Source organism: Bos mutus, chromosome 2 (assembly GCF_027580195.1).
Source record: "Bos mutus isolate GX-2022 chromosome 2, NWIPB_WYAK_1.1, whole genome shotgun sequence".
In the NCBI taxonomy this organism is placed as follows: Eukaryota; Metazoa; Chordata; class Mammalia; order Artiodactyla; family Bovidae; genus Bos; species Bos mutus.
Window position 1 is genome coordinate 20,427,627 of NC_091618.1, and position 15,444 is coordinate 20,443,070.

Here is a 15,444-nt window from a genome sequence, read left to right on the forward strand (position 1 = left end):
ATCAGCCATAGGTATACACATGTCTCCTTCCTCCTCTTGAATCTCCCTCCCATCCCCCACCCATCTGACCCCTCTAGGTTGTCACAGCACAGTGGCTTTGGTTCCCTGCATCATACAGCAAATTTCCACTGGCTGTCTATTTTACATATGGTGCCGTACATGTTTCAGTGCTACTCTCTCAAATCATCCCACCTTCTCCTTTCCCCACTGTGTGCTAAAGTCTGACCTTTATGTCTGCGTCTCCTTTGCTGCCCTGCAAATAGGATCTTCAGTACCATTTTTCTGGATTCCATATATATGCATTAATATATGATATTGTCAATAATTTTGAAAATATAATTTTAACTTCTAAAATGAATTATTTTTGATATCTTGAACTATATGCCCTCCCCCCCCCAACCATGAATGTAATGTTAAGTTTTAGATGATGTTGGCAAAGAAGTTAAACTTTCAGATGAAGAAACTATGGGAACTGTCCCAATCAACCACCAGTTCACATTGCTTGCTCCTCCACCAAAAATCCAGGAAGTCTGTTCTCTCAATCCCTCTTAAGGAATTGTATCAATTCTCTTTTGGAATCAGAAGTACTAATGGGAATAGTCCAGATAACCTCAAAGGACAACAGCAAGTCTCCTGTCTGTTGAGTTGTCCCCTGTGACCTGAGCTCTTTATTGGAGCCGATGAATCTGTTTTCCTTCTAATGGGAGAGTTATAACCAGGAGAGTCAGGGTGCCATCTGTTCCCATGTACCACATGGCAAAGGGGATACTCACCAGGTGGACCCCGGAGACCAGCACGGCCTGGAGGCCCAGGGGGTCCTGGGAGCCCTGGGACTGGTGTTGAAACACCAGTTTCTCCCTCAGGACCTTAAGAAAATTTACAGCATAAGATTGGTTTGCATATTGAAGTTTTTATTTGTTCAGAAGGGAAAAACATAATTATAAGGGATTCATAAACATACCCAAAGGGATATAAAAAATAATCTCTGCTTCCATAGGCTTCAAACCTGGCTTAAAGATGACCAGCTCTCTTATTCAATTGACAAATATTTATAAGTATCTGTTATTGCCTAAGCCTTGTTTTAGTTAATAGTCCAACATGCTGATGTATTAAAAGAGAACCTATTCTAAAAAAAATATTGATAATATGGAATTCAGCCTTACTGCTAGGGAATATTTATTGGGTGACTAGTTTTTACAGGAAGACAGTATAATTTACTGAATAAAGCATGAAGTGAGGCTTGACAAGTTGAACTGGGCTTGAATCTTGTCCCTGCTCTTTGTGAGGTTTGTGAGCTTGGGCATGCTTTTTAATCTGAGTTCCTCGTGTGTTGAAGAAATAATGACTGCCTCCCAGGTAAAGATTTGAGATCATGTTCTGACCAAAGTGCGCGTGTGCGCATGTTCAGTTGCTTCAGTTGTGTCTAACTTTTTGCAACCCCAAGGACCATAGCCTGCCAGGCTCCTCTGTCCATGGGATTTCCCAGGAAAAATACTGGAGTGGGTTGCCATGCCTTCCTCCAGGGGATCTTCCTAACCCAGGGATCAAACCTGGGTCTCCTGATCCTCATGCATTGCAAGCAGATTCTTTACTGCTGAGCCACTAGATAAGCCCTCTGAAAACAGTGGCCAATATTAAAATAATTTTTACTGATTAGAATCACCCATATATTCATATATTTACAGAAAAAACAAGTTTATAGTAATGTGATGGGACAAATTTGATGATAATATATTTTATGACAATGGAGTCCTTCATTAAAATTCCCTTTTAAAGAACAGAGGAGGATTTGAAGATGAATTAGAAGAAGGTAAACTTATTCATTAAAGGGACAGATGGTAAATAATTTAGACTTTATGGTCCAGATGTGTCTCTGTTGAAATAACTCTGCTTTCCTAGTGTGAGAATAGTGAGGAACAATCTGTGTGCCAATAAAACTTAATAGGAAATACAACTTTTAGTGTCTATTGTATTGCCTGTAATTTTCACATGTCACAAAATATTATTCAAAAAATTTTTCCAATAAATTGAAAATATAAAAACCACTCTTAGCTTGTAGACTGTACATAAGTAGGCGGTGGGCTGGATTTAGACTGTGGTCTGCTATAATGTGCCAATCTTTGGATTAGAATATCAGCCTTAAAGAAAGGTGCAGAAAAAAATACTCATGTAGCTCATATAAGCATATAACCAGAAAATAAGCTTTACATATGTGTATGGACAGAAATGCATGCATGCAATTTATAATGTACTTTTGACCCTTGAACAACATAGGTTTGAACTGCAAGGGCCCACTTATTGGCAGATTTTTTCAATAGTAAATATTAGAGTACTACATGACAGGCTAGGTTGGAATACACAGATAGGGAAGAGCTTCACACAGAAAACCTGACTCTAAGTTATACTCGTGTAGAGTTGGTGCCCCTAACTCCCATATAGTATTGTTTGAGGAATGTATATATAAATGTATGCGAGTAATACAGGGGATACTGCATTCAAAATTTTATTCCTGGTGAGGAATGCTATAAAAAGATCTGGAGACCACTGGTATTGAATCACTAAAGTGATTTTAGAAGTAAAAAAATTACCAATGCAGCATTACTTAACACTGTCAGTAACAGGAAATTCTCCTTTTCAGCCATGTTTTCCACCACAGGTGAACATGAGGGTCCAATCCCTCCTGAATGCTGCAGCTATGTTCAGTATACATAGATCCCAAAGTCAATGGCACTTTACGACTATTGTCAATACAACTTTTCTTCATTTGCCTTAGATATTTTGAAGTTTTATTCATAAACCATTTATAAGGTTATGGATCAAAAATAACAAATTGCAATAACATGAGTGGGCCCTGGGGCTAGGAAGCGCCTTCTCAAGGTCAATTCTACAGGTTTCTGCCTCCCCCTTTTTTGTCATAACTGACTTCCACTCATCTCTTAGGATCTATTCATTCCATTTATCTATATCAGGAATGGATATAGACTATTCCTAGGAAATTTCAGCTGCGTTGCCCAGTAGCGTTGCTCGGTAACATTGTTTTCTACCACAGCCTCCATGTTCTTTCCCAGAGTCTACAAGTTGACACAGTTTTCTTATTAGAAGTAAGTGTCTATATATTCATTAGTCTTGGGGTAGTTACATTCCCTCTAGCTCTAGGAACCATCAACCCACTCCACAGGAAAACAGGACTGGAAAGAAAACTAACCAACCGGCTTCTCCAGGTGGTCCAGGGGCTCCAGGAAGTCCTTGGGCTCCCTTTGGACCAGGCTCTCCCTGTGGTCCATAGTCTGATGGTCCAGCCGGTCCTATGGGTCCTGGGGACCCAGGGATACCAGGATCCCCTGGAAGACCTGGGTCCCCCTTCTCACCGCTCAGGGCCTGTATCAATAGGAATATGTTTGGATAGTGATTCATCCAGTATCTCCTTACATAATCTCACATGAATATGAATACCAGTTAGGTCATCATTGAGAAGATCCTGAATTAAAAGGCAGTTGTTATTGAAGGCATTGTTTCTAAAACAAGCACTGAATGATGTCTGTTGTTTCCTGCCTTTTGGGATCCAGCAACATGTCATTAACTCTCTCAAGTCCCACTTGAGATGTCCTACAATGGGATGCTATGCATGTAACAGCCCAGAAAACTCAGCTCAAATTGGCCAACGATGCAAATGGCATCAGAGTTGACATTCATGTTAATGTCACATTTCTAAAATAAACCCGGTACAACAAATCATCATTTGATTGGTTTTCACCACGTATCTTCATTACAGAGGAGATATTGAGTCTGTATTAATTTTTTCTTAAATCCTTTGTTGTTGTTGTTAATTTCATCATCTCTAGCTTTGAAAATGAGTCGTATCTTTTAAAGTTGAATTTGACAAAATAACCGAAGTTCCTCTTTCTACCCAAGTGAAAGTGAAAGTGTTAGTCACTCAGTCGTGTCTGAATCTTTGCGACCCCATGGACTGTAACCTGCCAGGCTCCTCTGTCCATGCGATTCTCCAGGCAGGAATAATGGAGTGGGAAACCATTCCCTTCCACAGGGGATCTTCCTGACCCAGGGATCAAACCCAGGTCTCCCACATTGCAGGCAGATTCTTTACCCTCTGCACCACTTTCATTGTTCAATGTCCCTCTTTTATGATGGCAGGGTGTAAGACTCAAAACAGCTCCTTGATACTCCCTTATTTTCTGGGACATAATAAGAACTAATAAAAAAAATAGGGAGAGGCAAATAAGAGTATCATATGGACTGTATTGGGCTTCCCTGGTGGCTCAGATGATAAATAATCTGGCTGCAGTGCAGGAGACCCAGGTTTGATCCCCAGGAAGGGAAGATCCCTTGGAGAAGGGAACGCCAACCCACTCCAGTATTCTTGCCTGGAGAATTCCATGGACAGAGGAGCCTGGCAGGCTACAGTCTATGGGGTCGCAAAGAGTCAGACATGAATGAGTGACTATAACTTTCACTTTCATGGACTGTATTAATACTAGAACAAAAGAATTCTGTACTCCAGCCCTTTTTAAGCATAACTACCTCCTTGGAGGGACAGCTGGCAGTTTGCCAAAGATGAATCTGAAACATTGACACTGCTAGCTGCTCTGGCCAAAGAGGGTTTTTTATACAAAAAGATGTAGGAAAGATTGCATATCATTTCTACATCTGGGGAGTCAATTCATATTCTCATATTAAAGGGTTTGTGAATGAAGCTTTAAATTGTTTCCAAGTTTCCCTGTTCAAGGTAGAACACTTTTGATTGGATGACACTGATAAGCCTTGGACACGCTGGGTAGCATGCCTTGTGAACCTCTCGAATAGATGTGATAAGTGGTCAGCCTCTGCCTCATTGACATTTAAAAATAAAGGTCAGTAAGAACTTCTCACTTGAACATGTGAGAGATTCTATACATGAAAAGACAGGATTTATACAAGCTTAAATACTGTAAATGACAACACTTTAGATTTTTTTGACTACATTAAATATTTTGTCCTTTCGGCATTTATTTTTACTTAAAAGAATGAACAATGTCCCCAAAATACTGACTAAAATTTTCTGTTACTAATCATTTTCTGAACTTCCTTATAAACTCATTTGATACAAATGTGGAATTATTACTTGTGTATGAGACAAGATCATTGTCAATGTGGAATTTTATTTGGGCTGAAAAATCATTGAGAAAAAAAGATATTGAGTGCTACATATTTATTTTGTCAAAATACTATAAATATTTGTTCTGGTTTGAGGGATGAACTGTGCTGAACGACCAATAATTTTTTGAAACGAGACCAGCTGATGTCTTAACTTTAGAGCCCTTCATTCAGAAGGAAGGTAATTTGGAAAAAGTTGCTGGGTACCAACCGGTTCTCCTTTAGGTCCTGGTAATCCTTTCACTCCCGGAGTTCCAGGAATGCCATCCAAGCCCTTTCTTCCAGGATGTCCTTGGAGTCCTGGATCCCCTGGGGCACCCACTTCTCCCTCTGGCCGAGGTGTTTCACCTTTTTCTCCTTTAAGTCCTGGCTGACCCTGAGCACCTGGGAATCCCTAGGGTAGTACAGAAATGTCTCCATTGCATTGGGTACAGTTGTTCTTATCAATCTTAAAAAAATGTCAGTAAGAACTTTTCAATTGTAATGAACATAAATTATTTTCCAGACACTTTCTTTGACCCACAAGTATGTCAAGGTTTTTGGCTTTATTTGTACTTCCAAAACTATAAAAAAATTCAGTTAGTATAATTCAATGCAACGTCTATAATAATATAATTCAATATGATGCCACCATTATCATAAGTCAGATTATGTTTGAATACTAGTAAATTTTAATATGTACCCACGGATAATTGGATTCAAATACATTTATCCAAATATTACTTTCTGGTTTTAAATTTTTAACAATTTTATTGAGGGATTTACCTGACCCAGGGATCAAACCCAGGTCTCCTACATTGCAGGCAGATTCTTTCACTGTCTCAGTCACCAGGGAAGCCCCAAAATATATATCCATGGATAAATTGATTTAAATGCATTTATCCAAATATAACTTTCTGATTTTAATTTGTTAACAATTATATTGACATATAATTTAAAGATCATAAAATGAATCCTTTGTAAGACTATAACTCAATGATTTTTAGTAAATTTACACATTGAGCTGCGATCGCCACAATCCAGTGTTAAAACATTTCTATTACCCCTCCAAATTCCCTCAGATCTACTTGCTGTCCATCCCTGTTCCCAGTCTCAGCCTCAGGTAACCACTGATCTACTTTCTGTCTCAGATACCATTTGAAATGATGATAAATTCATGAATTCACTTATTCATTCACACATCATTCATTCATTCATTCAATCCAAAAGTATCAACTAAGTGCTTTACTATTAAGTAAGCCTCTTTCTGAGGCACCAAACTGACAACTTACATGGACAGCAACCATTATCTCCAGAGTGCTCCAAATTGAACCTAAATAAAGCTTCAAAACTATGAAATCTTACTGGAAATCCTGGAAGACCAGCACTTCCTGGGGACCCTGGGCTTCCTTTAATGCCAGCTGCCCCTGGTTCTCCTGCAAAGCAGTAAATTATTAAGCAGTCATTGAACACAAACTTGGAGTAGCCAGGGTAATGCAGTGTGTGAGGAAAATAGGGTGTTTTCTTCTGAAGAAAGAAAATTTCTATCTTAAAAAACACAGTGGAGGATGACAATGGGAGTTAAAAAACTGGAAAAAGAGTTAATGTTCAAAATAAGTACTCAAATTTTAGCTTCCTAAAATTCTTGTCTTTATAATTTTAAGGAATACATTAATTTTTTTCTAATGATAAAAGTAATGGATGTTCATGGTAAAAAAATTATACTGAAAGAGAATAAGAATCGTGCATAAATCTACCACCAGAAGATAATATTCACTAAAATTTTCATGTGTGTTACTCATAAATTTTATATCCATAAGTGCATAGGAGTTCATAATATACTTTTTTGGTGTCATACTATGCATATGTCAATAAATATGGATTTATAGCTTCACTTTAAATGGCTGTAGCTTATTGTGTGGGTGTGCATGTGCATGTGCACGTGTGTGTGTTTAGTTGCTCAGTTGTGTCCAACTCTTTGCGACCCCATGGACTGCAGCCCACCAGTCTCCTCTGTCCATGGGATTCTCCAGGCAAAAATACTGGAGTGGGTTGCCAGATCATTTATTCAGCAAACAGCTATTTTTAGACATTTATTTTAAGATTTTTTTGACATGGACCATTTTTAAAGTCTTTATTGAATTTGTTACAATATTGTTTCTGTTTTATGTTTGGCTTCTTTGCCTGAGATACATGTGGGATCTTATTTCCTGGACCAGGGATTGAACTCACCCCCTAAATTGGAAGTCAAAGTCATAACCACTGGACCACCAGGGAAGTCTCTATTTTCAGACATTTGAATTGTTTTTCTCAATTTTAACTGTTGTAAGCAGTCCTATGATAAATACCCCATATTTAGTTCTGCAAACTTAACCAATAATTCCCTTTACAATAAATTCCTAAAAGTGTACCTCCAGGTCCAAAGAGGTAAAAACCTTTCTGAGGCTCTGGATATCTGTTGCTAAATTGCGTTTTGCTGTACAACTGTATAGTTCCTCTGGGTATTTAAATATTTCGGTAAAGAGGATCCCTTTAGAGGGTCTTTTGGATGGATCTAAGGTCAGTTTATTAACAAATCTTTATTTGTATTTTATTTCATGCAAGATTTGAGTCAGGAGAATTCTTTTATAGTAATTAAAACAGTTTTACCATTTATGCATCTTCTTTAAGCTATAGCTGTAGTTCCTCAAACGTAAGGAAACCAAGGAAAATATAGCAATGCAACTGGTTGGGCAGCAGCAATGAGCTGCCCACCTGCATCTCAAGCCTTGGGTCAGAGATGAGTCTGGGGATGTAGGAAAACTACGATAGCTTTCCTTCTGTTCCTTCTCTCCTCCTTTCCTTTTGGTTTTTCACCACTTTCCCCCAGAGACTTGGGTACCAAATAGAAGCTGCAGAAAAATACTTCCCCTGTTCTTTGCCCTATCCTTTCCACTCAGGCTTGTCTCAGGTAGTCAGCAACTAAAATGCAATAGAGGGAAATGCCATGTTTTATGGGGTTTTTGGTTTTCTTTATGTTAACAGAGTGTGCTTTTGAAGGTTTCCCTCCAAATTCACATAGACCACATCCTGACATTGAGCAATCTGATGTCTTTTTTTTTTCTGTCCAGTGAGCAGAGCCTTCTGGTACTTGCAAAAACACTTGGGTGTAAACTGTCCTACCTTGGAATCCTTTTTCGCCTTCTAAGCCTGGAAATCCAGGGGGGCCTGGAGACCCTGGGATACAAGGACACTGTGTACACAAGAGGCCTGGCTCCCCTGCAATGAGAACACACTTGCATCACTCAAAATCCCACTCACAAACCCGAGTCCTCAGAAAGGACTGAAAATTCCAACCACATGATCATTTATTACATCTGAATTTTTTTAATGTAGTGAAAATTATGTGTGCATTCATACATATCTAGGACATGTATATTCATAAAAATAATTCATCTATTATATCTGCTTATCATATCTGAGCTTTTTTTTTTTTGCATTATAGAAAGGAAATCCGAAGAGCCCAGTAACAAACATTTACTATCTCAGTTTTTCTCTCCTCGAGTGCAGGATAAAACTCACATGCTAGGAACAGCCAATGATTTATTGCACAGGTGCTAAATAAATGATTGATTTCCAGAGAAATAAATACTATTAGGTAATCCTTTTGGAAAAGAAGCCATCTGTGACTGTCTGCTATTTGGGATCACTGTCTCTGGGAAGTATAAAATAAGTGATGATGAAGGTGATGAGAATGACTCATTCTGATCGAACATCACCAACTGAACTAACCTTTGGGTCCACCGACTCCTGGGATACCTGGCGACCCTATATGGCCTGGAAGTCCACCGACTCCAGGTGGACCTTCGCGAAAAACAATACCACCTGCAAAGAGACAACACCAAAGCTAACTTTTATTTAAGTATTTTTTTTCAATTAGCAAGTGTTTTAGTATTGTCTTTATTTTATATGCATTTCCCCATCTCTGTTTTGCAAGTTGAATCTTGTGAAGGTTATCTGCAACTGAAAAGACTGACCAGCTTTCCTTTCACATCACACACACGATTTTTTTTTTTTTTAAAAATAAGGATGCAGTTCTATTGCAGGTGCCCCGGGTTCCAGATTCTGACTCAAACATTCCTGAGCTTCAGGAGTTATGCACATCAGGCTTGTCAGAAATAAAATGAGGACACAAAACCTACATTTGGGAAAAAAACCCAGAGGGCTAAGAGCCCTGACATATAGGGAAGCATTTTAGTTTAGTTTTGCTTTGTTTTCCACATAGATTCACTCCTTAACAGATTTGTTCTTAGACATTATGTCTATTAGTAGGATAATTTCTTAGATGGTTGTTAGCCTAGAGGAAAGCTTTTATTTATTATTTATTTAGACCGTTCAGCTTCTCAGTTCTTAGTTCTCCTGACCAGGGATTGAATCTGGGCCACGGCAATAAAAGCATCAAGTCCTAACCACTAGACCACCAGGGAACTCCTTTTATTTATTTTTTAATATTGTTCATATAACTAGGTACTTAACTGAATTTCTTTATTGTTTTCCAGATTATTTTCTTAATTTTTACATTTTAATAATATTGTCTATAAATAATGATTCCTCCTTTCTTAAAAAGATCTCTGGAAGATTCTTAAGGCTAGTAGGAGGGCTGAGTATAAAACAAGACCTCCTAGGTACCTGCCAGGAAAGGCATTTTAAAATACATGGAGTGATCTGTATGTTCTTGAGGTTCTAGACTCCTATCAGCCAACACATTTTGTGAAGTGGCTCTGTCATAGGATGGGGAGAAAAGGACAACTTCATCAGAACCTCCAGGTACCATTTCACATCCTCTGGGCGGCAGCTCTGTGGTTTCTGATCCACTCTACTTGGCAGCATCTTGCCTCGGTTCACGTTGCTCACCTATAGTTTCCTGCTCTGGAGCTTTCCTGCTGATGCCAAGGCATGGGATGGCCTGCAAGCCATGGAAACAGAGTCTGGAAGTGTGTGTGTGTGTGTGTGTGTGATGGTGGTAGGGTGTTAGTCCTATCCCTGGAGAAACTTTTGCCTCCCGGTCCCCAGGAAAAGTTTATCCTGAGACGAAGTTATACAGCTTCTTGGAAGATAGTCTCCAGGAACTGAACAAGACGTTGCACTTGGCCTAGGCCAACGTGATAACAGTCACTCCTCTGCTCCACTCCTCTGTCCCTGCCTCTCTCTCTGTCTTCGGGCTACTGCTGGGCTGATCTTGCCAAGCAGTCACGCTTTCACAGGCAGCTAATAAAATGAAACACCAGTGGAAAGATAACACCTAAGATCCACACGGATGGCCAAGCTGCATGTAAGGCTCATTGCCCCCATGGGCATACCTCTGTCATTGGGTATCACACACAGAAGGGCGCCATGAAGCATCTTTACCTGGTGGGCCTGGAGGTCCCGGGAACCCCATAGGACCTGGAGAACCAGGACAGCCAGGGGACCCCGGAGGCCCCGCTGCAGTCTTTCCTGGGGGCCCTTGCTCCCCTTTACTTCCTTTCACACCAGGTACTCCAGGGGCTCCTTGGAGGCCAGGCCTTGATGACCCTTGGAAAAAATAATCATTTATTGTATTTAAAAAGTTCCCCCTGATTAACATATACATTTCAATTGCAAAAGGGAGATAGTCTTGTAAACGTTGTACAATCGAAAAGTATATAGAGCATATGAAACAAAGTGAATTTTCTTCTCTCCCTCACCTGTGACCTGGTTCAACCACCACAATACAGCAGAGCTCAGACCACTCCATTCCCACAACGTAACTTATGTGCTTTATTACAAGGGAATGAAACAGAAGTTGGGATTCACTGCAGTCTCTTGATTCAAAAGGATTTCAGAAGAAATTACTCAATACATGCTAAATATTTTGTAATTTTGTTTTTAGAGACTAGAAGATGCCTATCTTTCAGTGTCTCAAATAAGAAAGAGAAAACTGTAATCGAACTTTTGTTGTTGTTTAGTTGCTAAGTCATGTCCAACTCTTTTGCAACCCCATGGGCTGTAGCCCACCAGGCTCTCTGTCCATGGGATTTCCCAGGCAAGAATAATGGAGTGGGTTACCATTTCCTTCTCCAGGGGATCTTCCTGATCCAGGGATAGAACCCACATCTACTGCATTGGCAGGAGGATTCTTTACTACTGAGCCACCAGGGAAGCCCGTTTGAAGTTTATTTCTGCCAATTGTCTTGTGCACTGCTTGCTAAGTAGCTTCAGTTGTGTCTGACTCTTTGCCATCCTATGGACTGTAGCCCACCAGCCTCCTTTATCTATGGAATTCTCCAGGTAAGAATAGTAGAGTGGGTTGCCACTTCCTGTTCCAGGGGATCTTCCTGACCCAGGGATCAAACCCATGTCTGCTGTGTCTCCTGCATTCCAGGCAGATTCTTTACCACTGAGCCACCTGGGAAGACTACTGGAAGGAGCTCTTTCTTAATATTTGTTCGGACCTCTAAAATCTCCATTTGCATCATTTCACCTTCAAGAAATACCTGCTGTTAAGAGTTTGTTATATATTTTTCCATGTATATGCAAGTACACATAATATGTATACATTTTTTCTTTTCTTTTACAATAAAATCATAATGTACATATAGTCCTTCACTCTCTTTATCTTAATTCATTTTCAAAATTATTTTTAAAATATACAGCATAGTATAGAAAAAAAAAAATATAATCAATGCAAGGCTTTATCAAATCTTTGCTATTTTGTTCTTGTTTTGTTTCCTTTTGACAAGATGGCCCATTACAGAATGACAGTTAAAACTGAGGCCACTGTAGTTAATCCTTAACTAACCATCCTTGACCCTATTCTTCTTCCTCTTTCAAGAGGCAACCACTCTAATGACTCATGAATATTTTTACAGTTTACAGAATTGTGTATGTACCACAAACAATATATGTTAAAATATAAAAACTATAATCTATGTCTCCTTAGGCAACTTGTGACACATTATGAAAACTATCACCTTATTTTGCCACAAAATTAATGTTTTTCTTTCTCTGTGCCTTTTTCTGAGTTTCAAGCCTCCTGCTCCCACACCAAAGTTACTGCCTGACAGTTAAAAATGCATGCATGCTAAGTCTCTTCAGTTGTGTCTGACTCTGCAGTCGTGTGGACTATAGCCCGCCAGGCTCCTCTGTCCATGGAATTCTGCAGGGAAGAATACTGGAGTGGGTTGCCATGCCCTCCTCCAGGGGATCTTACCCACCCAGGAACTGAACCGGCGTCTCTCACGTCTCCTGTGTTGGCAGGCGGGTTCTTTACCACTAGTGCTACCTTTTAGCTCAGCAGTAGTTAAAACTACTGAGGAGTGAAAGAGAGCATTTCTGTGTCACTTTGTGTCAGCTTTCCTCCCTTTTCCTCTGAAGGTCCCAAAGTTAATGATGAAGAAGTTGGAAACACTTGTATATCAATTAATGAAACATCACTCTTATGCAAATAATGCAAACTCATTAGAAAGCAGCATGTTTTCCTTTTGATAGTATTTGTATTGGTATCTGAGAAACATGTACATACCAGGACTTCCAGGGGCTCCAGGGGGACCACTGGGACCTGAGGACACATAACAGTAATTGTTCACAAAGATAGAAATATCCCCTCCTTCCGTTATTGAAATCTTAGATGGCAATATAATGATAATTACCAATACATTTTTCATACTTTGCCTCTACTCTCACATAAGTAAGTGTGAGAAAAGTTCAGTCATTTAGACAAACTGCGAAGAAGAAACTAAGTTCATCTTAGATGTCTAACACTCAAAAACAGGGAGGGGGCGAAGTAGGGCATTAAGGGACATGAACTACTATGTATAAAATAAACAAACAATAAGGACATATTGTATAGCACAGGGAAATACAGCCCTTAGTTTTTAATAACTTTACATGGAGTATAACCTACAAAAGTATTGAATCACTATGTTGTACACCTTAAACCAATATAATATTGCAGATCAACTATACTTTTTTTTTTAAGTAAACTATAGTGCTTTATCATCTTCAGATAACTCACAGACATTTCCTAAGAGCTGTTCTGTGTTTAGTGCTTTGCTGGGATGATTCAGAGGCCAGAAGATCAAATAGCTGAAATTGTCAACAACCTCAAGTTTGGCCTGGATCCATCTCAGACCACTTATAGCTACAACACGGAGTAGGGTTCTAACTCTTTGATGTATATTAGTAACTTGTAGTGAGCGTATCAGATTTTTTAAAACCTGTGTCTAATAATTATCTGTCCATTTGTTTAAAACAATGAGAATTTTACACATTTAAATAAAATTCTCCTTTGAAATCTTATTTATATCAATCATTTGCCTGGATCAGTGGTTCTCAAGCCTGCTACACATTGAATTAATCTAAGGAGCTTCTATGACCTGCCAGTATCCAGGGCCCTCCTCCAGGCAATTACATCAGAATCATGGGGAAGAAATGGGGACATGGTTCTTATTCAGCAGTTCTTGGGGATTTCAATGTGCAGTGAGATATAAGAGCTTATTAGCCAAGATCATCTCAACCCATCAAAAGGGACAGAATATAAGTCAATGTGACTTTAATTCATGGTCCTGGAAATCAGGAACCAAGGGCTTCAGTTCCTTCTTGTCCCTATTTGTGTAGATTTGCTCAAATGAGAGCTGTTCGGGGCTGCATTTTCTCTTCTGTAATCCCTCTGGGACTGCTGGTTTTGGACACTCCCTCTCCCTGCTCTCTGGCTATGTTAATGTCTTCCTATCAGATATGAATGTTATGTTTAAAGATATTTAATTATGCATAAAGATAAGCAGTTACTGTCTACTGTATACCACCTAAGGAATTTTTTTAGGAAAATATGAAAATTAGGAAACATCAAAAAATACCATCACCTATGAACATTAGGAGACTGCTCCTTTCCTCTTGCAAATTCTAGGTCTAGAAACACATTTTGCCATGAATGAAAGACACACGATGATCAGCAAATGCTTCAGGAAGAAAATTATTCTCACCCTGTGGGCCACGAGCTCCCTTGGGCCCTGGTAGGCCTGGAATTCCTTCATCTCCCTTTTCCTGGTATGCATCATAATATTCTGTCTTAAAGGAAAATGAAATTGAAAAAAAAAAAGATAGCTATTTATGGTAACTCGCCAAATACAATTACTTCAATTTCATATTTTTTGACTAAAATGATACTTTCCTTGTTTTCCTGAATTCACAGGCTTATGTGTTAGAAAAACATGGCAGTTTTATGGGATGGATAAATTTAAAAGTTAACCTGGTATCATGACAGTGGATATTTCATGGGCTTTCATTTAGAAATACATTTTATGATATTAGCCCAAATCATATACACACTCTTAAATATATATATACATATCTATATATGTGTGAGTATGTATATAGAAATTAAAGTTTTACAAAAGAGTAACTTCTTACAACATATGATCAACTCTGATATTTTTTATTCTATTTCATTTTTAAATGAAAATATTTAATGCTTCTCCTGTGGACTAAATTTATTTCAAAGTACGTTGGGATGTATACATCAAAAAAATACTTCATTGTTTCTCTAAATTTCAGGACAGCATTGATCTTCAGACAAATGTTTTCTTAGTCCAAGGGCTGAGGATTATTAGTATTTCTGAAGTGATCAATGGACCTTCTGCTCATTTCCTTAACCATCTTCTTCCAAAGCAAAACTTTCTCTGAAGTCAGTAGTAGCTGCAAAACTATGTGGAATTGAGCATTAAAAAAAAAGATGGAAATATAAAAGTTTAAAAAAACTTTTTTCATATGTTTCATGGGGCCAATTAGTTTACTGACTTGTTTAAAGAACTATAACAAGAACTTTGTAGTTAAAACTGTATGCATAAAGTAAAAAAAAAGAATTCATAATAATAATAGTAGTAACAGTGCAATAAACTCCTCCATCATAAAATCCATCAAGATATGTATGTATCTGCCAAGTATTGGCAAAGTACTTTCACAAAATAGCCTTTCATCTTCCCAGCAACCCCTTAAAAGGATCTTGGGATTGTCATCTGAATCATTTGCTTGCAAGGTAAAGAAGCTGATTTCTGGGACCCTCCTTCAGTTACTGAGTTAACTTACTTGGCCTGGGGGGTCTGGGAACTGCATTTGTAGGAGGACACAAACACACTCCCCCAGTGACTCCTCTGCCACCAGGGACCTTTTTGTCACACCTGCAGGTCTTAAATGGGAGTTCTGCTCTGCACTCTGAGAACCACCGTCATTTGAGGCAGCAAAGGAAGGTACCGGAACTCAGAGCCTGGGTCCCATTCACACTCATCTCCTCAAGCTACAGAGTCACTATATACAGCG

At 38.9% G+C, this 15,444-nt stretch overlaps 1 protein-coding gene across 3 annotated transcripts in view; it reads right to left on the reverse strand.

Moving 5' to 3' along the window:
- The window catches only part of COL4A3 (collagen type IV alpha 3 chain), a 162,202-nt gene that overhangs the window by 36,597 nt on the left and 110,161 nt on the right, over nt 1–15,444 (reverse strand). For all 3 annotated transcript variants that reach the window (XM_070385729.1, XM_070385723.1, XM_070385737.1), the window contains 9 exons: nt 14,112–14,196; nt 12,653–12,688; nt 10,519–10,683; nt 8,902–8,994; nt 8,293–8,388; nt 6,496–6,566; nt 5,363–5,545; nt 3,210–3,378; nt 774–866 (listed from right to left, as the gene is read on the reverse strand). In XM_070385729.1, the coding sequence (XP_070241830.1) occupies nt 774–866; nt 3,210–3,378; nt 5,363–5,545; nt 6,496–6,566; nt 8,293–8,388; nt 8,902–8,994; nt 10,519–10,683; nt 12,653–12,688; nt 14,112–14,196 (991 nt within the window). The remainder of the gene's footprint in view (nt 1–773; nt 867–3,209; nt 3,379–5,362; nt 5,546–6,495; nt 6,567–8,292; nt 8,389–8,901; nt 8,995–10,518; nt 10,684–12,652; nt 12,689–14,111; nt 14,197–15,444) is intronic.